This window comes from Mus musculus, chromosome 17 (genome assembly GCF_000001635.26).
Source record: "Mus musculus strain C57BL/6J chromosome 17, GRCm38.p6 C57BL/6J".
Taxonomy (NCBI): Eukaryota; Metazoa; Chordata; class Mammalia; order Rodentia; family Muridae; genus Mus; species Mus musculus.
In genome coordinates this window covers 74,386,038-74,412,068 of record NC_000083.6, presented here as the reverse complement: position 1 = coordinate 74,412,068, position 26,031 = coordinate 74,386,038, and the positions used below count along the sequence as shown (strand labels likewise).

General features: G+C 42.7%; 2 protein-coding genes across 9 annotated transcripts in view; both read right to left on the bottom strand.

Annotated features, from left to right (window-relative positions):
* Nucleotides 1-16,491, bottom strand: part of Slc30a6 (solute carrier family 30 (zinc transporter), member 6) — a 28,652-nt gene extending 12,161 nt beyond the window's left edge. The window contains exons 1-8 of one of the 3 annotated variants that reach the window (XM_017317374.1): nucleotides 16,401-16,491; nucleotides 10,071-10,157; nucleotides 7,981-8,065; nucleotides 6,342-6,384; nucleotides 4,783-4,848; nucleotides 3,143-3,223; nucleotides 2,681-2,716; nucleotides 1,641-1,735 (exon numbers count right to left, since the gene is read on the bottom strand). In XM_017317374.1, the coding sequence (XP_017172863.1) occupies nucleotides 1,641-1,735; nucleotides 2,681-2,716; nucleotides 3,143-3,223; nucleotides 4,783-4,848; nucleotides 6,342-6,384; nucleotides 7,981-8,065; nucleotides 10,071-10,157; nucleotides 16,401-16,403 (496 nt within the window). In that variant the 5' untranslated portion in view covers nucleotides 16,404-16,491. Of the gene's footprint in view, nucleotides 1-1,640; nucleotides 1,736-2,680; nucleotides 2,717-3,142; nucleotides 3,224-4,782; nucleotides 4,864-6,341; nucleotides 6,385-7,980; nucleotides 8,066-10,070; nucleotides 10,158-16,400 lie in introns of all 3 variants that reach the window. The other 2 variants (NM_001252478.1, NM_144798.6) reach the window with 2 other exon arrangements.
* Nucleotides 16,492-20,953: 4,462 nt separating this feature from the next.
* Nucleotides 20,954-26,031, bottom strand: part of Spast (spastin) — a 53,193-nt gene continuing 48,115 nt past the window's right edge. For 4 of the 6 annotated variants that reach the window (XR_001782088.2, XM_006524610.4, NM_001357738.1 and 1 more), the window contains 2 exons: nucleotides 24,995-25,035; nucleotides 20,954-23,879 (listed from right to left, as the gene is read on the bottom strand). Coding sequence is in view for 5 of the 6 variants with exons in the window: in XM_006524610.4 (XP_006524673.1) it covers nucleotides 23,757-23,879; nucleotides 24,995-25,035 (164 nt within the window). In the remaining variant the exon portion in view is untranslated. The remainder of the gene's footprint in view (nucleotides 23,880-24,994; nucleotides 25,036-26,031) is intronic. The other 2 variants (NM_001162870.1, NM_016962.2) reach the window with 1 other exon arrangement.

The following is a 26,031-nucleotide window of genomic DNA, read 5'->3' as shown; positions in this document are numbered from 1 at the left end:
AAGGAGTGAGTACCTTACACATTACGGTGCTTTTAATGTCACATTTCAGGGATGCAAGATGCCTCTAAGTGGTGGAAGAAAAGGACTGACTCAGGTTGTTCTCTGACCTTTATGCCACACAGTACAGCTCTCCTTGCAAATCTATATTCTTTTTTGTTTTGGTTTTGGTTTTTTCGAGGCAGGGTTTCTCTGTGTAGCCCTGGCTGTCCTGGAACTCACTTTGTAGACCAGGCTGGCCTCAGAAATCCACCTGCCTCTGCCTCCCAAGTGCTGGGATTAAAGGCGTGCGCCATCACTGACACTCATTCTATAACAAGACCATGTTGTAATGAGATCGGCAAGCTCTCTATAAAACACTGGCACGGCACTAAGGAGAAGGCAGTGACACCAGAATATCTACCTGCAAGTTCCAGCTCAGCCTGTGACCAGGAGAGTGGCCTTTGGCAAATGACTTAACCTCCGAACGCCTTGGGGTAAAATGAGGATAATAAAGTCTTTGCTTCGGCGACTATGGGGAGATGAGTAAACACCTGTCACTCTGAACTTCTGACTGATGCAGAGTTTTGTCTTCCTGATACCTGTGGGACTGCTGGGATACGAGTGAGTACCTCAGAAAGCTCTCTCCACTGTCTGCTGTGCTGCTCGAGTCCAGAGGCCTACAGAACATCATCTATCTGTGTCCTGTGTCGAGGCAGCTCTGCGTACCCACTCACGTCCCCATGAGTTAATAGCTAAATCCTTTGCCGGTTAATGAGATTGCAAACATTAAAGGCTCTGAAGAGCATCAGCAGTTTATACGGGCAAAGTTGAGAAACTGCCTAAAAGAGACGCCTTTCATTTGTTTTGTTGGAGGCAGGGTCTCAGTAAGCAGCCGTGGCTGGCCTGTGCCACTGTGTAGCACAAAGTGGCTTGGAACTACAATCCTCTTGCCTCAGCTTCTCATGTTCTGGGACTGTAGGCATGTGCCGCCATGCCTAGATAAACCTGTAGTTGTTCATATATCACCTAGTTCAAAGCCAGCGCACTGGCTTTTATATATTCTTTTCAGTGTTTACTACCGAGATGATAATCTGTACAATCTTCCACATAGACTTCAGTAGCTAGCTTGCAGGGTGGGGAGGGAGGCACATCTTTAACTCCAGCACTCAGGAGGCAGAGGCAGGTGATCTCTAAGCTCAAAACCAGCCTGGTCTACAGAGTGAGTTCCAAGATAGTCAAGGCTAGGGCTGGAGAGATGGCTCAGTGAATAAGAACACTGACTTCTCTTCCAAAGGTCCTGAGTTCAAATCCCAACAACCACATGGTGGCTCACAACCATCCATAATGAGATCTGAGACTCTTTTCTGGGGTGTCTGAAGAGAGCTTCAGTGTACTTACATATAATAAATAAATTAATTAAAAAAAAAGAAAAAAGAAAAAAGAAAAGAAAGTCAAGGCTACAAAGAGAAACCTTGTCTCAGAAAACAAACAAACAAACAAACAAACAAACACTTGAGAACCTTTGGGCTAGCTCTTCCTTCTCTGCTAAACATATTTCTCACAGATTTACAAGTTTATGAAAAAAGAAACCACCAGTTTTTATAAAAATGTTTTTTAATTAACTGTAAACTAAAATGAGCAAATAAAAAAACATAACATACCTTCAGAGACGTAAGCAAAAGGCTTATTCCGAATAGAAAGCATCGTGAACAGGTTGAAAGAAAGGGCCACAAAAGTACCAACTAACAATCTTCCCCTAGAAAGAGCAAAACATCCCCTTCAATGTTTTCTTGATAATTCCAGTCTGTAATTTCATATGTGGAGAGAATGAGGGAAAGAAGGGAAGAGCGATCCACTTTAAGTCGGCCCAACAGAGTCCAGCTTGTTTTCTAGTTACCTAGCTCATGTCTTGCATGCTGCCGCTCCATTTTACACAGGTCTAGACTGGTCTCTTACCATCAACAGTGTTTTCTCATGAATCATTTTACTGCTGTGGGTTTATACAAATGTTAATGGAAGTTGTGCCAACATCCTGGATAAGTCAGATGAGCCTGAATTAACAGGTAAGGCCTGCGGAGTTGCTAAGCAGTGGGAGTTAAGTGCATTCTTTTCTAAAGGCAGCAAGCAGAGATTTGGGGGTTAAATATGAAGTGACAAACACCAGAGGGAGCTGATGAGTGTGCTGACCTCTGAAGATACAAAATCCTTTCTGTGCCACTACAAAGCCCAGAGTCTGGGAACTGTCAAAGACGAGAGGGAGTCCCAGGATTTGGAGGCTCTCTTCCTGAGAGGCCAGTGATAAGATACAGGGCTGTACTCTCACCTCTGATGCTGAACAAAGTAATAATGGAGCAACTGGCCGGGCGTGGGGGCCCACGCCTTTAATCCCAGCACTTGGGAGGCAAAGGCAGGTGGATTTCTGAGTTCGAGGCCAGCCTGGTCTACAAAGTGAGTACCAGGACAGCCAGGGCTACACAGAGAAACCCTGTCTTGAAAAACAAAAACAAAAAAACAACAACAACAACAAAAAATAATGGAGCAACTAGAAATTGGAATCAAAATTAACAGAATTCCCCCCTCCCCCAATAAAATCTTTGGCTGGGGATAAGTGTCAGCAGTAGACTATTTCCCTAGCATGCATGATGCTCTGAGATTAGACAGATCCCAGAGCTACAAGAAATAAATAAATAACCCATCTTACGTGTGTATCTCGGGCTGCTCCAAAAAGCGTTCTGCACTAGAAGAAAGAAAAATACATCAAATTAGTTACATAAGTTATAAAACTATAAACATGCATTACTTACAGTTACTATAAATATATAATTAATCTACCCTAAAGTTCTTAAATCTATTAGTGGTGATGAGGCCAGGAGACTAACAAGTTATTCTCAGTATGCAATGTCGACATTTCTCTACCAAGCCCCCCCCCACTCCCATTTCAATGGCTTGGTAAGGAAGTTTAAACACATGCCAGGCTGAGCCTCTTCCATTCAGATTCACCTATGACTGGAGTTAGTTTTACCAAAGGAAGAAATTATACTAGCAGAGCTTGAACACTGTCCCTGGTAATCTGCATACTACTCAAACCACTATGTCTCACTGGATTCTGTCATATTTCCAAGTGTCATGGGTGAGACTGATCATAATACAGACAAAAATGTACCTTTCTTTTAGTATAAAGAGGGCTCCCAATTGTGCCAAGACAGTAGAAGCAAATACAGCCAGGACTTCTAATCTTTCAAACCTGAAATCAGATTATTAGTTAGGAACCAAAATTCTTCAATTAATAAACCAGGCTTCCTAGAACATGCATACATTCCCTCACTCATTGTGGGACTCGCGCCTGGCTGGGGGGAGGCTGAGGGAAGGCTGGGGGGAGGCTGAGGGAAGGCTGGGGGGAGGCTGGGGGGAGGCTGTGGGGAGGCTGGGGAGGCTGTGGGGAGGCTGTGGGGAGGCTGAGAGAAGGCTGGGGGAGGCTGGGGAAGGCTGGGGGAGGCTGAGGGGAGGCTGAGGGAGGCTGGGGGGAGGCTGAGGGAGGCTGGGGGAGGCTGGGGGGAGGCTGGGGGAAGGCTGGCAGGAGGCTGGGGGGAGGCTGGGGAAGGCTGGGGGAGGCTGGGGGAGGCTGGGGGGGAGGCTGGGGGGAGGCTGGTCTATATAGTGACCCTGTTTTAACTGTTCCTCACACCCCCGAAGTTTCTTGATTGAAGTACAATTCTCATTTAAAATTGCTTTCTTGGCCTGGAGAGATGACTCAACGGTTAAGAGCACTGACTGATCTTCTGAAGGTCCTGAGTTCAAATCACCACAACCACATGATGGTTCACAACCATCCATAATGAGATTTGACCCCCTCTACTGGAGTATCTGAAGACAGCTACAGTGTACTTACATATAATAAGTAAATAAATCTTTTTAAAAATTGCTTTCTTGAATCTGGAACGAGTTCATGTTTTCTAACACATCATTAGAGTCTCCTCTAATATAAAATGTACAGCTTTCAACACAGTGATTTCTATAACTACATACAGAAGCTTTAAGGTTTTGTTAGCTCATTACTAAATCCAAAGTCTTACTACAGAAATTTATCTCCATCAATGCAAAATATGGAAATATATCATAACACTTATAAAATTCACTTGTTAAAAACCTTCATACTTTCTATGACTAAACAGCATTTTAAAAATATTTTTAAAAAACTTACTGTAATCAATTTTTCTTAGTATACATTCATAAAATATGAAACAAATGAACATGAATATTTTAACATAATTGCTGTTTTTACAATCTATCATTTCTAGACTCAGTTTTTAGAAATTTATTTCTTAAATATTTATTTATTTGTTTGTTTATTATATGTAAGTACACTGTAGCTGTCTTCAGACACTCCAGAAGAGGGAGTCAGATCTCATTAAGGGTGGTTGTGAGCCACCATGTGGTTGCTGGGATTTGAACTTCGGACCTTCAGAAGAGCAGCCGGGTGCTCTTACCCACTGAGCCATCTCACCAGCCCCAGAAATTTCTATTTACTTATTTTTGGTTTTTCAAGACAGTGTTTGTCTGCATGCAGCCCTGGCTGTCCTGGAACTGTCTCTGTAGACCAGGCTGACCTCCAAGGATTAAAGGTGTGTGCCACCACTGCCCAGCTAGAAGACATTTCAATATACATTCACTACTTAATAACCATGCCACTAAGCAGGTGGCATTTATTTTATTTTTATTTTCCAGAAATACTACAGCCAGCCCTCTTATCATTATTATTTTAATAGCAGTCATTTAGCAGAAAATAAAATAATTTGAACTTACCCAAATGAATAGACAGGGCTAGGTTTCCTCATCATTACCCAGTAGCTTATTAAACATGTTATTAAACTAAAGAAAAACAAACTGCATTAGAAAGTAGAGCCAGAAATACATGCAGAGACTAATAAAGTAGTTTTTAAAATAAGGGTTTCTTTTGACTGGTGTGTGTGAGTGCTGGATCTTCTGGAACTGATGAGAGTACAGGTGGCTTCGAGTCGTCTGACTTAGGTGCTAGCTGGGGATTTCTCTGAGCTAAGCTCAGCTTACAGCCCTCAGGTCACCGTGTTATCACTGAGGAGTCAGGGCAGAACTCAAGCGGGCCAGGAACCTGGAGGCAGGAGCTGATGCAGAGGCCAGGTGGAGTGCTGCTTACTGGCTTATTCTCCATGGCTTGCCTGCTCACCTGCTTGGGGTGGCCCCAGCCACATTGTACCCTCATCATTCACTAGGTAGGAAAATGCACTAAAGACCCGCCTATAGGCAAATCCTATGGAGGCATCTTCTCCACTGAGAGGCCCTCTTTCCAAATGACTCTAGCTCGTGTCAGCTGACATACAGCCAGTCAGGAGGAACTGATGTGGCATTGTGTCCCTGTGCTACTTGAGCAGTATCATGGGTCAATGACTATCAACCTGATAACATAAGACAGGTGTTACACGACTAACAGACAAGTCTACAGTGTGTGTAAACTGGACAACGTGTCAACTCATGCTCCGGGCTGTCCACTGAGTCAGGACAGTGCCAGCGTTCATTACCCTGCGCAGGAAGGCATGCGACTTAAAACTTAGGAATAAAATTGTTTATTTCTGGAATCCTTGCCCTTGATTTTCAGACTGCAGTTGGTGAAACCACGGATAACAGAGACTGCTACAGTAAACACTATAATGAGCTTGACAAGGACAGATAAATTCGGGAGGATTGCCTTTGTGTGACTTCCTTTCTTTTCTGATTACTAATGTGTACGGACATGTGTACGCAAGCACAGATGACCAAGGAGGCCAGAGGCTGCCAAGGCTGCTGAAGCTGGCGTTAAAACCCCAGTGTAAATCACCTAGCATGGTGCTGGACCCCAACTGGGTCACAACTCTGAAGGGAGTGCTGGGCCTCAACTACCAAGCCAGCGCTCTCGCTCCTTCTCTGTGATTTTCAGTATACGACACCACTTACTTTCACCCTTCAGAGTCACTCTGCAGCGTCCGTCAGCGTGCGTGCATCCCCAGGACGTGCCTGGATATTCACCCGCCTTTCTGCTGTTAGACCAGTGGCTCTTGCCACTTGTGTTGTCTAGTTCTATGATTTTTCTTTCTTTTTTGTTCTTTTGAGACAGGGTTTCCCTGTGTAGCCCTGGCTGTCCTGTAACTCGCTCTGTAGACAAGGCTGGCCTGGAACTTAGAGATCCTCCTGCCTCTTGACTCCTGACCTCTGGGATTAAAGGCTTTTATAGGATACATTTACTAATTTCAATAATTACTTTCCTTTAAGTAAAGGAAGCTTAACAGATTCAGGACAAGAAATCTTTGCTTAGTGTCTTCAGAATTTAAAGGATATTTAAAAGAACTTACCTAAAGAGATCAAAGATGGTGAGGTAAGTATAGGCAGTTAATGCTGCAAAAGAGCAGAAAGACTCATTAGAACCCTGCCTAACCCAGCCTCTATCATTACTTGTAAGTATGCATGTGTGGCCCGAGTGAGTGTATAAGCAATATGTACACGCAGGAGCCTGAGAGAGGGTGTTGATCGTCTGGAAACAGCTACAGATGACTGACAGAGGTGCTGAGAATTGAACTCAGGTCTTCTGTGAGACTGATAAGCATTTTTAAAAAAAAGATTTATTTATTTTATTTATATGAGGTCAGTGTAACTGATCTTCAGACACACACCAGAGGAGAGCATCAGATCCCATTACAGGTGGTTGTGAGCCACCATGTGGTTGCTGGGGATTTGAACTCAGGACCTCTAGAATAGCAGTCAGAGCTCTTAACCACTGAGCCATCTCTCCAGCCCCTGTCTTAGGGTTACTATTGCTGTGATAAAACACCACGACCAAAAGCAGCTTGGGAAGGAAGGGGTTTACTAGGCTTACACATCCTAAGTCGCAGTCTACTGAAGGAAGGCAGGGCAGAAACCTGGAGCCAGGAGCTGATGTATAGGCCATGGAGGGGCTGAGTACTGGGTTGTTATTATGGCTTATTCAACCTACCTCATAGCTTGCCTGCCTACCTGTCTGCCTGCTTGCCTGACTTCCGTCTTTTTTCTTTCTTTCTTTCTTTCTGGTTTGGTTTTTTTTGTTTGTTTGTTTGTTTTGTTTTGTTTTTGAGATAGGGTTTCTCTGAACTCTTTATGTAGACCAGGCTGGCATCCAATTCAGAAATCTGTCTCTCTCTGCCTCCCTTTCCTTTATATATATTATGTGCTTTTCTGGAATGTGTGTAGCTTAAATGATTTAAATAATATTTCTCTTTTTCTGGTTTGTTTGGGATCAAAGGTGTACACAACTATACCTGCCTCAGAAAGTACTGTGCCTGCAGGCCAGAAGAGGGCACTGGATCCCATTACAGATGGTTGTGAGCCACCATGTGGTTGCTGGGAATCGAACTTAGGACCTCTGGAAGAGCATCCAGTGCTCTTAGTCTCTGAGCCATCTCTCCAGCCTCTCAAAAAAGTATTTTCAAGAGGAGGCCAGCAGCAGTGGGTAGGGGTACTTACTACTACGTCTGACATCCTGAGGATTCCGGGAACCCACATGGTGAAAGAAAAGAACTCATCCCAGGGCCACCAGGCCATGGTGGCGCCATCCACAGTGGGCTGCGCCCTCTCCCACTGATTCCTAATTGAGAAAATAGCCTACTGGCTTGCCTATGGCCCAGTTCTATGGAGGCATTTTCTTTTGTTTTTTTGTTTTTGTTCTTGTTTTGTTTTCTGAGATAAGGTTTCTCTGTATAGCCCTGGCTGTCCTGGAACTCACTCTGTAGACCAGGCTGGCCTCGAACTCAGAAATCCACCTGCCTCTACCTCCCAAGCGCAGGGATTAAAGGCATGCACCACCACCGCCGGCTGGAGGCATTTTCTTAATTGAGCTTCCCTCCTCTCGGATGACTACAGCTCGTGTCAAGCTGACATAAAGTTAGCCAGCACATACATCTTTATTTAAATCAAAATCAAAGGTGAAGCTGGCCTGAGAGCAACCACAGGGCAACATACCGATGCTGTTGGTGGAGCTGCACCACATGAGCAGGAAGCCAGTGCACAGCACGTTGATTGCACCGAACAGAAGGATCTTCCAGGACTGCGGGAGGGAAAACCATGCTCATTCAGACAGTGTTGACAGAGATCGCCTGCCTCATCCACACCGATAATATAATAGACACACAGCAGACAAATGCGACTCCTTCTAAAAACTGTGGCACGTTTTCTACATCTAACCAAATCATCATCAATCGAGTTCCCTCAGTCAAGCAGGAGGGTCACTTGTGGTAGCCGAGGCAGCATAGCAAACCCTGTCAGAAACAACCCAACCATTTTAAAGGATGTACATTTTAAAACAACTCTCTGAACAAAGCTATTTACTCAATGAGTATCAATGCCAGGCTTTATTTAGGCCTGAGAATAAAGCGGAGAACAAAACATGGACTTACCATGTAGGCAGACTGACAGTAAACAAGTATTTAGGTTAATGGTAACAAGTACTAGGAAGCAAATAAAAAGTGGGTCAAGGAGCCGGGCAGTGGTGGCGCACGCCTTTGATCCCAGCACTTAGGAGGCAGAAGCAAGCGGATCTCTGTGAGTTCGAGGCCATCCTGGTCTCCACAGTGAGTTCCAAAGACAGTTAAGGCTACACAGAGAGACCCTGGGGAGTGGCTAAGGAAACAATGACAGAAGGTGGTTTGGAGAGGGTTCTTTTCAGACTGGCTCATCAGAAAAGACTCGTAGCAATGTGAAAGGCCACAGACTCTAGCATGAGAATAATTGGAAAGAAAACAGTAGCCAGAGAGCTAGGGCCCCAAGTGACAAAGCCCCTGGTAAGGACAGCAGAGAAGAGTGGAAGAGAGGGAGTCTGAGCAGTAGCACGAGACGTCCCGAATGCCAGGAAACATTAGCTGGGGCCTGCCTTACATTTTCCTGGGCATGGTGGGGTACGCCCGTGATGCCAACACTTAGGATGCAGAGATAAGAGGATGGCAGCTGAAGGCCAGCAAGGGCTACACAGTAAGTCTGAGGCTAGCCTAAGCTATGTGGTGAGAGTTTCTCTCAACCCCTCCCTGCCTACAGAAAGCAAAGATCATTCGGGTTCCTGTGGGGCTTGAAAGTGGTAGGAGGGAGCGCTAAAGGTAAGGCTTTGCACGACTGCATTAAAGATAGTCAGCGTGTTTGTTGAGCACACTCATGTGAGGATCAAGGGACTAAACCAGAATGGAAAAGATTTACAATTTTTCAGACTTGACCATCTGGAAAAGTATCTAGTTAATACGCAAGTGACCGAAGATCAAGGTTCAGCCTTGACCATACTATGACTGAAATGCCTATTAGTCATCCATGAGACGTGGAGGAGGCCAAATTCCATAAAGGAAGCAGAGGTGGGAGGGGTTAGGGCTTGAGACTTAAATACACAGTCACCAACACACAGTGTAATGAAAACCAGGAGAGCAGATAGCACTCCTACAGGGAAGGGGCTCACACTTCACAGAGCAGAGGGAAGGAGCTGGAACTCACATGGTGGGAAGAGAACCAATTCCCAAGTTGTGCTCTGACCTCCACATATGTACTGTAGTTCACACACACACACACACACACACACACACACACACACACACACATCATCTAGAAATCTAGAAATGTGGGAAACTGAATGAACTATAGAACTTGAACAAGAGGAGCGCCCGTGGCTTGTCATCAATTGACAGTGAGATAAGTCAGCAGGGTTGGATTTCCTTGGTTAGACTCAGTAGCTCAGGGACAGGGACAGGGAAGGGTGACTGAGAACGTAAAGAGGGTTAAGAACTTTCCAGAAGGAAGGGGCACAAAGTACTTAAAGATAGAAAGTGATGACTTGTTTTTACTTTGCCTGCGCCTAGTGTAGCTGGTGCTTGCGGAGGCCAGAAAGAGCACCAGATCCTCTGGCCTGAGTTCCAGACAGATGTGAGCTTCTGTGTGGGTGTTGGGAACTGAAGGTGTGTCCTCAGCAAGGGCATCTCCTGCTCTTAACCAGAGTCACATCTCCAGCCCCTCGATCCTCAGCTCAGTGTATAAGGTGGCTTTGCAATAACTCAAGCCAAGGTTGAAGAAGGACTTACCCTCCGGTCAGCTGCGACAAGTCTAAATTCCTGTAGTAACTTTCCAAAAAAAGATCTCTGTGGCTTTCGAAAGAGATGAATCGTCCCCTTTAAGACAAACATAAAAATACAAATCAGCCTTAAATATCTAATAATCTTTAATGCTCTTGCGATTTGAGAGTACCAACAACTACCTTATCAAGGGTTCCACACAGCAAGTACCCTACACAAGTTAAAGGCACTTACTGATTTAATAGGCAAATAGCCATATGAGAAGCAAGTCATTTTTGATAAGATGTTCAACATCTCAAAGCTAGCCAACAGATAATTAGGAAGTCAGATGTAGGCATTTTTAGCTCTGGATCCCCTCCCTCCCAAAATATTATATTTTACTTAACAAAGCTAAGTAACTATACCGGTAAACCCCGCTATGCTCTCTTTTAGGCATTTAGGCAAAGAATCTGGGGGAATCGCCATGATCACTGTAACCTACAACAGTGCAGGGCCAGTGTGATTATTAGTAGCTTCTGTTTACACTCATAAAGACATACCTTTCCTTGCACTGAAAATACACTATGCTCTTATGAAGTTTTCTGGGCCAGGTTTCCAAAATAAAATATTATAGCTATGTTTCAAGAGAAAATTTTGTTATTCCAAAAGCAATTAATTTGAAGGAGGGCAAAAGTTCTTTCCTGATCGTCAAAGAGTAACATGTCATAATTTGACTGCTGAGAGGCCCACTTAAATAGTTTGGTTTTGGGGCTGGAGAGATGGCTCAGTGGGTAAGAGCGCCAACTGCTCTTCCGAAGGTCCCGAGTTCAAATCCCAGCAACCACATGGTGGCTCACAACCATCTGTAATGAGATCTGACGTCCTCTTCTGGTGTGTCTGAAGACAGCTACAATGTACTTACATATAACAATAAATAAATCTTTAAAAAAAGAAAAAAAAATAGTTTGGTTTTAGTGAAATACTTTCTTGAACGGTCAAGGCACAGTCACCGTAACAACCATCCTGTGTTTCTACTTCACTGAACTTTGAGTCAAATACTGAAGCTGCTGAAGAACCCCGGCCCTGGGTTCTCAGCCTTCCTAATGCTGTGCATCCTTACACAGTTCCTCATGCTGTGGTGACCCTCCCCAGCCAGAAAATTATTTTGTTGCTACTTCATAACTCTAAGTTTGCTGCTGTTCTGAATTTTAATGTAAATATCTGCTATGCAGGGTATCTGATGCCACCCCTGTGAAAGGGTCGTGTGACACCCCCCCCCCCAAAGGTCCCGACCCACAGGTTGAGAACTGTTGGCCTTCGGTGCATGGCAAAACCACTCCCACAATAAAGCAAAGGAAGGCAAGAAAAGATACATGGGGTGTTTTCACCCCTAAATGGGCTGCTTGATCAAGCTATCTAGGAAAGCGAAGGGTGCCAGGACCCGGGAAAGGTGAGAACACAGAAGGCAGAGAGGGACTGTGGACAAGTAGTCAAACTACAAACGTATTTGTGTGGCAATGTCCTTTTAAACACAGTTCAGTGGATACACATGATGAGAGCTTTACCCTGTCGCCTACTCGTGCTCCTTGAGTCAGGTGTGCTGGTGCACACACCATTACTCCCGGACCTGGGGAAGCTGAGGCAGGAGAAGCTTCATGAGGCTAGCCTGATCTACATACCGAGTTCTGAGATAGCCAGCTATGTAGCCTTTAAAAAACAAAACAAAACAACAAAAACAGTGTGATTCTTGGATATTTATTTGGCCTCAGCCCAATTCAGAAAATTATTTTAACAATTTATGTTTATGTATCTGTGTCTAAGTGTGTGCCATCCCTGTGTGGATGCCTGTGGAGGCAGCAGGTTCTTGGAACTGAAGTTACAGGTTGTAAATAGAAAGTGCTCTTAAGTGCTGGGTCACTTACCTCTCTAGCCCCCAGTTTATTCCATGGACTTAAGTTACTTTTAAGTTTGAGGCTAAGAGGGTCAACAGGTATTTAAAAGGCAGAGGGTCACTTCCTATGCCATCCTGACATTGTGGAAGGAGATGGCTCAGTTTATAAAGTACTTGCCATGAAAGCATGGATTTCTGATTTGATGACAGGCATGATACAAGATGCAACTATAACCCAGTGTTGAGGAGGTGGGGGCAGAGACATGGAGTTCTTGGAGCTCCTTATTTTTCTTTTTACTTTTCTTTCTTTTCTTTTTTTTTTTTTTTTTTTTTTTGGTTTTGAGACAAGACTTCTCCCATAGTTCTGACTGCCTGGGACTCACTTTGTAGACCAGGTTGGGTCACAGGTATCCACCTGACCTGTGAGAATCAGTCTCTGCCTATCAAGCCTGGGACTCAAAGGCATATGCCACTCTGCCTAGAAGGAACTTTTTTTTTTATATGTATGGGTGTTTTGTCTGTGTACCACATGTATCTGTGGGGGCTGGAAGAGAGAGTAGGATCTCCTGGAACTAACTTACAGATGGATGTGAGCTACCATGTGGCTGTTGGAAGTTGAACCTGGGTCCTTTGGAAGAGCAACTGGCATCCTTAACCACTGAACCATCTCTCCAGCCCTCCTTGGAGCTCTTTGGTAAGCAAGCCTGGCTGAACTGATGAGTTCATGACTGACCGCCCCCCCTAAAATGTGAAGAGGTGGGGTATGTAGCATGCCTTTCATCTCAGCACTAGCAGGACAGCGAGGTAGGAGGATCAGAAGGAGGCAAACCTGAGCTGACTACACAGTGAGACTCTGTCCCCAAACAAGTAAATAATAAATAAATAATATAATAAATATGTGAAGGTAGAGGCTAGTGAGATAACTCCGCAGGTAAGAGCACCGACTGCTCTCCTAAACGTCCTGAGTTCAAATCCCAGCAACCACATGGTGGCTCACAACCACCTGTAATGAGATCTAACTCCCTCTTCTGGCATGTCTGAAGACAGTTACAGTGTACTTATGAATAACAATAAATAAATAAATCTTTGGGCCGGAGCACGCAGGGACTGAGTGAGTGGAGTTGACCAGAGAGAGAGAGGGGTCAACAGGAGTGAGCAAAGGTCCTAAAAATTCAATTTCTAACAACCACATGAAGGGCTCATAACCATCTGTACAGCTACAGTGTACTCACATTCATAAAAATAAATAAATAAATAAATAAATCTTTAAATAAATAAATAAATATGTGAAGGTTGACTGAGGAAGATCCCAAATGTCCATCACTGACACACACACACCACATACACATGATAAGGTGGACAATGAATGAAGACACCTAGCACTGACCTCTGTCCTTAACATGTGTCCAGGTACCCATAACGTGTGCATACAGAGAATGAATGAGAACGGGAGAGAATGTCTGCGCAAGTTTCACAGGACTATTTCATGTTTCACCTTTGACATGCAGTCTTCTTATATTCCAAACTACAGTGCTTTTGTGTTGTTGCTTTCGCAGTTAACCACAGGACGGCCACCATCCTGTCACCATGTATCAGAAGCCAATCTTTAGTAACTCTACTGATGCGGATCGTTCTATTTCTTGCCATTTTCTCAGAAAGCACTGTGTTTTACACAGAATTGTCTTCATTACAATGTGCAAGTCACAAAGCCATTCCCCTTATAAACCTGAAAACAGATCTTAGCAGATGATACAAGTATATGGCCTTTGGTTTGGTCCGCAGGACATTCTTGCAAATCTACATATGTATACCTACCTCATATATTATTTCACTCCGTGACTAATGTTCTCACCATAAAAATCTAGGGCCTCCCTTTGTTGACTGTTTTATTTTCATTTTTTTAATACTTTTTATTAGGTATTTTCCTCATTTACATTTCCAATGCTATCCCAAAAGTCCCCCATACCCTCCCCCCCACTCCCCTACCCACCCATTCCCACTTTTTGGCCCTGGCGTTCCCCTGTACTGGGGCATATAAAGTTTGCAAGTCCAATGGGCCTCTCTTTCCAGTGATGGCCGACTAGGCCATCTTTTGATACATATGCAGCTAGAGTCAAGAGCTCCGGGGTACTGGTTAGTTCATAATGTTGTTCCACCTATAGGGTTGCAGATCCCTTTAGCTCCTTGGGTACTTTCTCTAGCTCCTCCATTGGGGGCCCTGCGATCCATCCAATAGCTGACTGTGAGCATCCACTTCTGTGTTTGCTAGGCACAAGAGACAGCTATATCTGGGTCCTTTCAGGAAAATCTTGCTAGTGTATGCAATGGTGTCAGCGTTTGGATGCTGATTATGGGATGGAACCCTGGATATGGCAGGCTCTAGATGGTCCATCCTTTTGACACAGCTCCAAACTTTGTCTCTGTAACCTCCTTCCAATTGGAAAAGATGAAGTCAAAATATCACTTTTTGCAGATGATATGTTAGTATATATGTGTTGACTGTTTTATAAAACAGATATTTATAAGTATAAAATTGTTTTTCCCCCTCCCCCACATTCCACTGTGGGGGGGAGGATTTGGCTGTAGGTTCAAGTCTCAGAAAGGCAAAAATTAAAGATTCCTAGAACTTACTGGCCAGCCAGTCTAGAATAGACAAGCGCCAAGATCATGTCTCAAAGACCATGTCTCAAAATAACTGGGGGAAACAAAAAAAGGGAACACAGCTAAGGAGGCATCCTGACACCCACATCTGGCCTCCACCAATAATACTGGCAGATGGAATAGCATATGCAAATTAGATACAAAGGTCCAATTCAAACAACACAGTTTGCAAGCTGTTCACTGTTGCTACAACGTGTATATTGTATATGTTTATTTCTTTAAAGTTGGAATAACTGAAGGTTGTCTGGTCACTGTTCATTTTACACACACACACACACACACACACACACACTTTTATTTTTGAGACAGGGTTTCTCTGTATAGCTCTGGCTGCCCTGGAATTCACTCTACAGACCAGGCTGGCCTCAAACTCAGGATCCACCTGCCTCTGCTTCCAGAATGCTGGGTTAAAGACGTGCACCACAACTGGTTTATCCTATCCATTTTCTGTACCCAAAGGATTACTGAAATTTTATGAAAATACTGTGTGTGATTTTCCCCCTATCAAGGGCTAGAACTATGATTCACAAATCAAGAGTATTCACTGCTCTTACAAAGGACACAAGTTCAGTTCCCTGTGCCCACACGGCACTCACAGTTGTCTGTAACTCCACTCCCAGGAGATTCAACACCCTCATTTTACTTCCCCGGGCACCAGACACGTACTTTGTGCACCAAGAAACAGGCAGACAAACATCCATACACAAAATTTAAAAAAAAAAAAAAATCTGGGAACCAGAGAGATGGCTCAGTACTTGAGAACACAGGCTGTTCTTCCAGAGGACCTAAGCTTGACTCCTAGCATCCACATCTGCTCACAGCTCCCTGTAACTCCAGCTCCAGGGATCTAATGTCTCTGGCTTTCTCCCACAGCTGCACCCACGTGCACATAACCACACAATTTAAAAGAATACGGTGAATTCTTTTACAGATCTTCATTAGACATTTTAATATATAATATTTTAATGTTTTGGTTTTTCGTTTTTTTCGAGACAGGGTTTCTCTGTATAGCCCTGGCTGTCCTGGAACTCACTTTGTAGACCAGGCTGGCCTCCAAAGAAGGAAACTTTATGGTGGCAACAGTAAGAACACAAATATGTCATTGTCGTATGTAAGTTACCAGTAAGGGCTCAATGAGTTTTTGTGATCGTTTCAAAGGGCGGTCAGCACTCTGACATCTGAAAACGCAACCACCCGTTCACCTTTACAGAATACTGAGATAATTATGTTTGACTTACGCGTTTTGTTGTTTGGTTTTAGATTATGGGGTTTTTTTGTTTTTTTTTTTCGGGTCAGAGTCTCTATTTAACTCAGGGTGAACTTCGAAGTGCAATCCTCCTGCCTCAGTTTCCTGAGTTGTAGGCCAAAGGCATGTGCCAAAACACTCAGCTTAATAATTAACTCAATAATTTTTAGGAAAAACCTGACATTCCAACAACCATAGCGTATACTAGAACCTTTCCCGAGCTGCTCCACTAACCCTTTCTGTAGCCGCTGCTCAGTGCCGAGCTATTCAAACACTGAAAAGCAAACGAGTGAACACGCCCTAGAAAGCCCCACGCAAGCCTCAAGTCGCTGATGGCGTTCACTTGTTCTCAGAGGAAGCTTTAATTTTAACATTAGGCAAATCTGGCATTTCCCAGCTGTAGAGGCACAGAGCAGGAACCCTTCAAGAACCCGAGCGCTGGGAACCCCAGCGCAGGCCCGACCACGCGGTTCCGAGCAGCTGCGGTACAGCAGGGCGCTCGAGCGAGGAAGCAGGAGGGAAACATCCCGCAAGAATCCCGCACACCCCACGGCCAACTCACCATGGTAAGGAGCCGTACAGCTCCCGCCGGAAGACGCTCTGAGAAGTCGCATTTCTCAAGCGGAAGGGGCGGGCCTTCAGAATCCGATTGGTTGCAGGGCGAGGGGGCGGGACTGCGCATGTACCCTAGGTCGCCGTCTTTTTGTTCTCCGCCGCCTGGGAAGTGGGCGGATTAGAGCTGCTCTGGGCGGGGCTGCTCGCCCAGGGAAAGGGTGGGCATTTATCACCTTGGGAGGAACTTTGAGGTCTGTTCAAAGTCTTCTACCAGAGTGTGAGTTTATTACAGTTTATACTCCTGTTTTAAAAATGAAGAAGCAGGAACATTAAGAAATGTCACAGTAAGGCCGGGCAAGTCTCGCTGATTTCGAGGTCAGGCTCCTCGAGGTAGACTCAGCCTATGTTAAAAATACATTTATCAAATTCCCAACTGTTTCATTAAAAATAATGTCGCAGAAAACGCTTGGCTTAAGAACACAAGGATTCGAGTTAAATCACAAGAACCTACGCCGTCACGATGGCCACACCTGTTTGATCTCAGCACTCAGGAAAGCAGAGGCAGGCATATCCTTAGTGACTCGATTTCAAAAACCCAGGTGAACGTCAACCTTAAGTATAAGGTTGTTCTCTGGCCTCCACGAGCACTTTACTGGTGCACGTCACCGGTCAGGGTGCAGCATCGCCTGCGTACTATTCTAACGCTGGAGGCTGAGGCAGGAAGACTACACTACACAGCAAAACTGTCTCAAAACCAAAACGAACGAGTGAGTGAGTGAGTGAGTGAGTGAGTGAGTGAGTGAATGAATGAATGAATGAATGAATGAAAAGAGGTGATGGCTTTTCCTGACTCCAGTCATCCAAGTGGCTACTGCAGTTTAAGAGGATCTGACACCACCACCAGGTGGTAGAGCCCTTAGGCATGACACACAAGGGTTCAATTGCCTAAACTGGGTGCAAACCTGTAACCCTATAGATTTGGTAGCTGAGGTAGAAATATTCAGTTCAAGCATACTTGGGGTTTAGAGTAGGTCACTGTCAGCCTCCCCAGTTAGTGAGAGCATCTCAAATTTAAGGAAAAAATAAGCACTTGTAGCTGGAGTCCACTGTTTTGTATATGGTGCCTGTCTTGGGAAGCTGTGGCAGGACACTGAATTCAAGTCACACTTCACTACGTAAAGTACCAAAAAGACAGAACAATAAGAGAGGGATTTCTTAGGGAGAATACTTTCGGGGGTGGGGGGTGGGGGAGAAGGAAGGGTGAGACAAGGACTAAAATTTATTATATACCAGGAAACTGTCCAAGAATAAAATATTTTTAAAAATCTGAAGCATGCCTTAAGTCTTATATGTTTCATAAGCTAGTGTGGAACTCAGAATAGCTGACTTTGAACTGAAAATACTTGGCTTTATCCCATAACAGAGTTTTAAATCTCTACAGTTTCTTTCTTGCACAGTCATTGTAGCCTATAAAGATTGTATTTGCAGATCTTATCTTCTAGGCACTGATCTTAGTGAAATTGTATCCTAGTAAGAGACACATGCAAGAAGAAAAAAAATTCAGTTATTTGTAAGTAGAATGTCAAAACTAAGGTAATGTGCTAGGTATGGTGGATCATGCCTTTAGTCCTAGTAGCTAGAGGCAGAGGCAAGCAGAATTCTGTGAGGTCCAGGCCAGCCAGAACTTCACAGTGATACCCTGTTTTTTAAAAAGAAGTGGGGGGAGTTATGTTATAAATATTGACAGGGTAGATAATTCATAGTGGTCAGAGTTTTGTAAAAATATTTTATTTGTGTGTTCAGGTGTCTGAAGCGGCCGGAAGATGGCATTAGAATGCCTTGGAGCTGAAGTTAAAAGGCTTTTGTAAATCACCAAATATGGGTGCTGGGATTCAAACTCAGTCCTCAGGATTGAGCAGGAAACACTCTTACCCACGGAGTCATCTCTCCAGTCCCTCAGAAAAGCTTCTACAAGGTGAGCGTCATTTCTGAGTTATAAGTATTCTTGGAAATACCGCTTTCCAGGCAGAATAAACTAAAGAAAATATCTCATTGGAATGGTGTATTTTGAACTGGTTGGTTACCACATCCCTTTAATCCCAGCACTTGGGAGGCAAAGGCAGGAGGGTTTCTGAGTTTGAGGCAGGCCTGATTTACAAGATTCCAAGGATAGCAAGAGTTACAGGATAGCCAGGGCTATACAGCGAAACCCTATCTCAAAAAAACAAAAACAAAAACAAAAACAAAAAACAAAACAAAAAACCAACAACAACAACAACAAAGAGGGCTGGAGAGATGGCACAGCAGTTAAGAGCACTGACTTCTCTTCCAGAGGTCCTGAGTTCAATTCCCAGCAACCACATGGTGGCTCACAACCATTTGTAATGGGATCCGATGCCTTTTTTTGGTGTGTCTGAAGAGAGCAACAGTGTACTAATATACATAAAATAAATAAATATTTTAAAAAGGAAACAAAACACTCAAAACCAAACACTAAACTACAAAAGAAAATGTGTATTTTGAGATTTAAAAGGTGGCAACATATAACATATGGCAATATAAAATCTGAATCATGACTTTACTAGAATGTGTACGGATTGACTTACACAACAGTAATGTCCAAGATCGTCGGCAAACTATTTTGTGTTAGGACCCATTTAAATTTATCTTTTTAAATGAGGTCATGTCTCAGGTAGCCCAGGCTGGACTGAATTCACTATGCTTGGGAATACAGGAAAAATGTAAACACAGCCTAATTTTTCAGAGGCATGCTCCACAGGAAACAAGCAGAAATACATACACCCCCCTAAGCAAATCCTAGGGCCTATTAGGTCTCCTTAGATTGAAATCCAATACTGAAAAATACAGACTTTTTCCCACAGTTCTATTTCACCATTCCTAATTCTTGACTGACTGCTCATACTTAAATAAATAGCCCATCATTGTAGATGACCTCTTCAAGGCACCTGGTCTGTCGCCCCACTCTGGAGGACCACAGGAATAATGATTTCTACACCATCAGGCCCCAGGCTGTTATTTGTAGGTCTTACTTTTAAGACAGCCCTTTTTTGGCCTCTGTAAATGTAGATCTGCTGGAGGAATGAAATACAGGTGAGGAATCTTAAAATCTGCACTTCACAGATTCTGCGGCTCAGGGCTATCTTTTGACTGGGGTGGGGTGGGAAGAATTGAAGCATCCACGGTTACCTGTTTCCCTCCCATTACTCTTCTCTTCTCACAGGCACGATGCTGTCCCACTGTCACAAACCTTCCCTATGTTCCTGGTCAGCCCTTCTGATGACGAGTTTAGCATTAAAAACATTTGATAGAATGCTTGAGTCAGTTACATTTTGTGGTTTTCAAGTTTGTCATTTCTATTTGTGTGCTGAAAATTAGGATCCCTTGCCCCCTTTCCAATAATCAACATTTCCAAGGCATCTACTGTTCTTCTCTGAAGACATGTGCATGTCTTCCCATCTATTTTGATTGTAGATTACATAACTTTTCTTTGGAAACTTAGGTATTACTGTGTATTTGCCCTTGGGTACTATTGTGAAAACTCTTGTTTTCTTCTAAAGAATGCTATATTTATTCTGGATTTAAACTATTAAAAAGATAACCTTGATACCGAAATGATTTTAAGTTGTCAGAGTTTCTGTTCATTTTGTCCTTAGAGTTTCCATTTTCAACTTTAAAACTCTACCCTCAAACAGCAGTATTTTTGTGCATTTTTTGCCATCTTTCCGGTTTTTCCTATGATGTGGTTTTTGAGACAGGTCTACCGTGGAGCCCTCCCTGGCTGGCCCAGTCAGTCATTCTCTCAGGGTCACCCAAAAACCATCATAAAACACAGGTATTAATATTATGATTCATAACAGTAGCAAAGTTACAGATATGAAAATAGTTTTATGGTTGGGGGTGTTCAAAACTGGAAGAACTGTATCTAAGGGTCGCAGCATCACAAAGAGTGAGCGGCACTGTTCTGTGTAGAACAAGCTGGCTTCAGAAGTCACCCACTTTGCCTCTAGGGTGCAGGAATTAAAGACATTCACTACCACTACAGGCTTGTCTGTTTTGTGAGACAGGGTCTAAGTAGCTCAGGCTATTGTAGGTGTACAGGAATGCTCCCTTTGGTCAGCTCTTTAGACTTGGTTATCTGCTGGGTTCCTTTGAATATCCTGCTAGATGGAAAATTTTGGAAAGTGCAAGGATTTGAAAGGAATCTGCAGATGACAGAGGTCAACTTATCAATTACCTCTCCAAGATTTCCTTTCTCATTTCCAGCGGCTTCAGCAGCCTGATAACCTCTTCATCTGAATTGCCTGTTGTGTTCTGCTTGAATTTCATTTTCAAATGAACTGCATAAGCTGGGATGAACTGCACAAGCGGGACTATACAAGAGCTCTACCAATGGGAATTTATGTCCTTTTAAACTGGTCTGGATTGCTATCCAGAACCTTCTATTCACTGCTTTGCATATTCTGCTCAAAGTTTATTGACACAAGAGTTAGAAAATACTCCATGAAATTACCACCCCTGAAATATCGAAGACTATAAAAATTAAGGCAAAACAAAGTTTGTCATTTATTTACAACAAAACCCCACGTTATGTAGCTGTATGCACCCTTTAAGTCATTTGCTTCGCAGAAGTAAAAGTAAGACTAAAACTGAGACAGACATTTAAAGGAAAACCTGACTTAAGAAAACAAAAAGCAAACCATTAAGCAGTTCAGTCTATCAAAGAATTAGCTTTTGTATGATATATAAACAATTTTACAGTATAAACAAAGAATGCCACATACATGTAATTTCAAATTCTGTTTGTCCTGTTAAACGCAAAGAGACAAAAATAAATCCAATGGGCATCTAGTCTCAGAAAAGTTTTGTAGCCCTAGCAGATTTGGAAAGATTGTATTGAGTCTTTCCTTTGGCTCAGTTAGGTGATCAGTAAGTTCACCGAGCTTACAAGGACTCTGTCATGTTAACATGAGCTACCAATCCTTATTATTTAAACATTATCTTCAACAGTAAACAGAGCTCAACACAAAAATCTAATGTTAATTTGGAAATCCCAGCAACTTCTATCTGAAAAAGAGCAAACATCCTGATGTGGGATGCACACCAGCAGCACCCCCAGCACTTGGGAGATGCAGGCATGAAGATCAGTTTAAGGTATTTATTTATAGGCTACCCATTGAGTTCTAGGCCAGCTTAGGCTCCATGAAACCCTATCTTAAAAGACAGTAACAAAATGGCCTACAATCTACCTGGGTCATACAGCATCACAGAAAACATTAACAGGAGCTGAACCTACGACCTGATGAACAGAGGTGCTTCTCTACAGTGAGTGATGGACAGTCACACAGCAATAACTTTGAGTTTTGGGTTAACTTCATTTTGTATCTTTTAGACATTTAAAATTTTTACCACCTAAAATTTGTCCTTAAAGAATCAAGAATGAACCCTGATCTTAAAGGCTCTTCTGTTTAACCATTGAGCTGATGCCTGTCTTAATACATAAACAGGGGGAATGTTACTGCCCCTCCTAAGTGAAAGCGGTGCAGCTTTAGAGCCTGATTGTAGATGTCTGCTTAGGACTGCTGCAGTTCCTCGCACCATCACCGGGTGGGACTATCAGTATTTTATAACTGATGCATTAACATTTGAGACCTTAAAAAGACACTGCCCACAACAAAAACTATGCACAGCTTTGGTTAAATTTGTTTTCCTATTGATCAAAACTTCATTTTTATGATCCAGGGATGTCTAAAATCATAATTAAGAGATATGATTTAAATTACAGCTATAAACAGCATATGATCCTAGGAAAAGAAATAATCCATCTTCTATATTTAAGTAATAAATCTTTAACAAGAGCAAGGGTAAAATTGAGGATGTATGTCTTTATCATAAAAATTTTATCTGGGGGAAAGAGGGGGAAAGAGCAAGGATTTTAGTATGTTTTCTCAGACATGTTTCTTACATGAGATGTTGGTGTTGCTACCACAGAATTATCCCTTCTACCCATGAAGTTTTACATAGCATCGTTTAAGCACCAAAGAAAAATTCTGTAAACAAACTTTTAACCAGTAAACTAATGGCAAATATCTATTTGCCTTTATACAGTTCTTAAAAGGCCTCACATGAGCCTCTACTTCCTATAATGCATTTTTATAATAAAAGTCCAGCCATATTTACACAAACAACAACGAATTACTATACATTTTACAGAAACAAAAGGTAGACCATTAGGCTAGCGCTTTTTAGTTACAAAGTAAGCACAAGAAACCTATAAAACATATGCCGTGTAGAAAAATTCGGTATTTTAAGTTTCATTGAAGGGACAGTAATTAGTAGAGGTGGTAGTGCCACTGGCATTTAGTTGTCTGTAAACAGTAAGAAAGTGATAAGCAATAAGTTAGAAATGTCTTAGCTCCTAATATGTCCCTTCTCTCACACTGGTACCTCAATTTATGAGTTAAAACTGGCTCTCTAAAGTATTAGAATAACTTCAACAAAAATGAATTCCAGATGGAGTAAGTTAAGTCTACAGTGGATTTCTGGCATATTAGAAAAAAATACTGCAGGGCACACAAGGACTGATGCACATGCTACACAGAGTGACTCAAACTCTCAAACCCTGGTTGTGCCACATTTTCTCTTGCTGTTGCTATTAAGTTGCTTTCTAAACTGTTTGGCAGCAAGGCAATAAAAGAGAAAAACAGAATGTGAAAGAACCCACTAAGTGTCTAATGGTTGTGTATCCAGGTGAAGAACTCACTAAGTGTTTAATGGTTGTGTATCCAGGTGGACAAGAGTCTCACTACAGCTCTCACTGCAGATGGGAAGATTTCCACTTGGCACACTGAGCTGGTAAGGAAGCAGGAAGAGCTCAGAACGCTTGCTATCCCAATCACAGGGATACAGCTAAGGAACAGTAGGACAGGAAACCAGAAACCAGACTGCTGCAAGACAGACACCAGGAGACAGACACCGGGGGGAGGGCTCTGTGTCTTCCACCACCCACTGTCTCTGCAATACTGTCATCTGGATGCAATGTACAAATTATTATTTACAGAATGATTATAATCAGTAATGAACCAGAATCTGTTTTTGCTGTGCTCTAACTAACAGTGCCCACTGAGAAAACAAAACCATCACCATCACGCAAGAAGGCCTTGAACAAAAATTCCATTCATATTGCATATTTTATTTAGGTCTGTCTTCTTGTTCCTCTTCAAGTTTGGTGCACAAAAATGAAAACTCTAAAACGTCCTGTAAACGAAGTCTGGGTTCCTGTAGCCAAAGCTCTTGTTTCCTGTGAAGTGCGATGTTCTATGGGCTCACAGAGGCATCCATTCCTTTAAACAGTGGTGTCTCCAAAATCCTTGTTCCAGCGTATGTATGCTTCTAAGGTCTGAGGACTCACACTGCGTTTTATCTTTTTTAAGGATTCTGTGAAGTCAGATAATCGAATATTTCTCATCTAGATTTAAAAAAAAAATGACACAGAAATGATGAACACATCATTAAAGTTTGTTAATTAACAAATTAAAGTTTGTTAATTTTATAACAGGTACAGACTTATTCTTAGAAAATCATGCTAATCATTTAAATTTATTTTATATTATATATTAGGCAAGTTTGCTATACAAGGTATCATACAAAGATGTACAGCACTGTACTCTTAATTACTTGTATTTAGCTTCATAGATATTAACAATTCAAAGTGTATTTTTTCCTCGCTAAAAATATATTAAGAGAAAAATTTGACAAAATACAAATGGGAAAATTACTCAGTCCTACAACTAGGAAGTATAAGTGCAGTGATCTGGATAGAATAGAATAGAATAGAATAGAATGGCCCCTATAGGCTCATGTACTTGAGTGCTTGATCCCAAGTTGGTAAAGTTGAGAAGGGTTAGGAGGTGTGGCCGTGGTGGAGGAGTAGGCTCTCAGCTACTCTTTCAGCATCATGCCTACCTGCCTGCTGCCATGCTGGTCACAGCTGCTATTTTCTAAGCTACTCTAGTCATAGTCTTGTTGGTTTGTATTTTGGTTTTTGTTTTTAATAAAAAAGTAACTAAGACAACAGCCAAAACTTACTTCACTTCTACTTATTCTCTCCATAGTTTCATAAGATTGCATATTGGTCACCTTCTATTTACCATAATCATATCTGCTATTTGTGCCAGGTTTGTCATGAAGGAGAAGGGGTTGGTAACAATAAACACGAGACTTTAAAGGAAGCGCTGCTTCTTAAACAGCATGTGAGGTGCTCGCCTGTATAACCAACTATCCACATTTACACTGCTGAGGGCCAGACACAATGCCTCAGATACACCCCAGCAACATGCAAAGATCCTCTTAACAGATTAAATCAAGGTTCTGTAACTTTCTATTCAGTACTTACATAACTTGATAAAAGAAAAATCACTGTGCATTTTTTAACTATTACCAAGAAAAATCATTGTAATCACTTTTATATTTTGAAATGAAACAAAGTTAAAATTCTCTTGTTTCTAATTAAACAGACTAGAAAACAATTATGAGTTTTGTAGGATCCAAGTGAAAACAAAGAAATCATAAAACAGCACACACCTCACTGGCAGACATATTCTTCACCTGCTCTGGCTTCAGTTCTGTAAAACAGAAGTCAAAGACTTAAAAACCATCTTGAAGTTCAAGTTTCTCATTGGCAAATATTAAGTACAATGATCTAATGGTACCTGTGCAATACAAATCCCTAAAGTCAAAAGATAGTCACATAGAGAACACACAAAACTTGCAAATGCTTACAGAAGAATACTACACTGGCTGGGATGTGGTGGCACACACCTGTAATCCCAGCACTTTGGAAGCAGAGGTAGGCAGATCTCTTGAGTTGTGAGTTCAAGGCAGCCTGTTCTACAGAGTAAGTTTCCATACAACAGGGCTACACAGAGAAATCCTCCTTGAAAACCAGTAAAAATAAAAACAAAAGACTACTACTGTGTCTTAGGAATAAATGTAGGCACCCCATCTCTTGTATATGTCCTAAATAATAGTTTACAAACCTGAAATAGAACTCAAAAATACCACTTGTTGGTTATAAAAGATTATTTTAATTAATTTGTTTGTGTGTATGGGTGTTTTGTCTGTATGTATGTCCTTGCCCCATGTGCAACCCTGGTCCATGTGGAGGCCAGTTAGGGTCAGCTCTGAGTTGCCATGAAGGCGATGGGAATCAAGCCTGGGCCCTCTTCACTAACAGCCAGTCTCCTTCACTACAGCCACCTCTCCAGCTGCTACATTTCTTCTTCTTCTTTACTCAAAAAGCTTTGTTTTCTTCCTAACTACAATTTCCTAATTACTAAATTTCTGTAAGATGCCAACGGGGCTGAGGCTGTAGCTCAGCAGCAGATTATCCCAGGATGTGTGAAGCATTCAGTCCCCAGCATTGCCACACAGACCAACGAGCCTGGCTTTCCCTGAGTTTCCTGCTCCTGAGTCACTTTCAAGAACTGACACTTGTGGGGTGGTGCATGTCTATCCCAGCACTCAGGAGGCAGAGGCAGAGGCAGAGGCACACAGATCTTTGTGGTTTCGAGGCCAGCCTGGTTTGCAGAGCGCGTTCCAGGACAGCCAGAGCTACACAG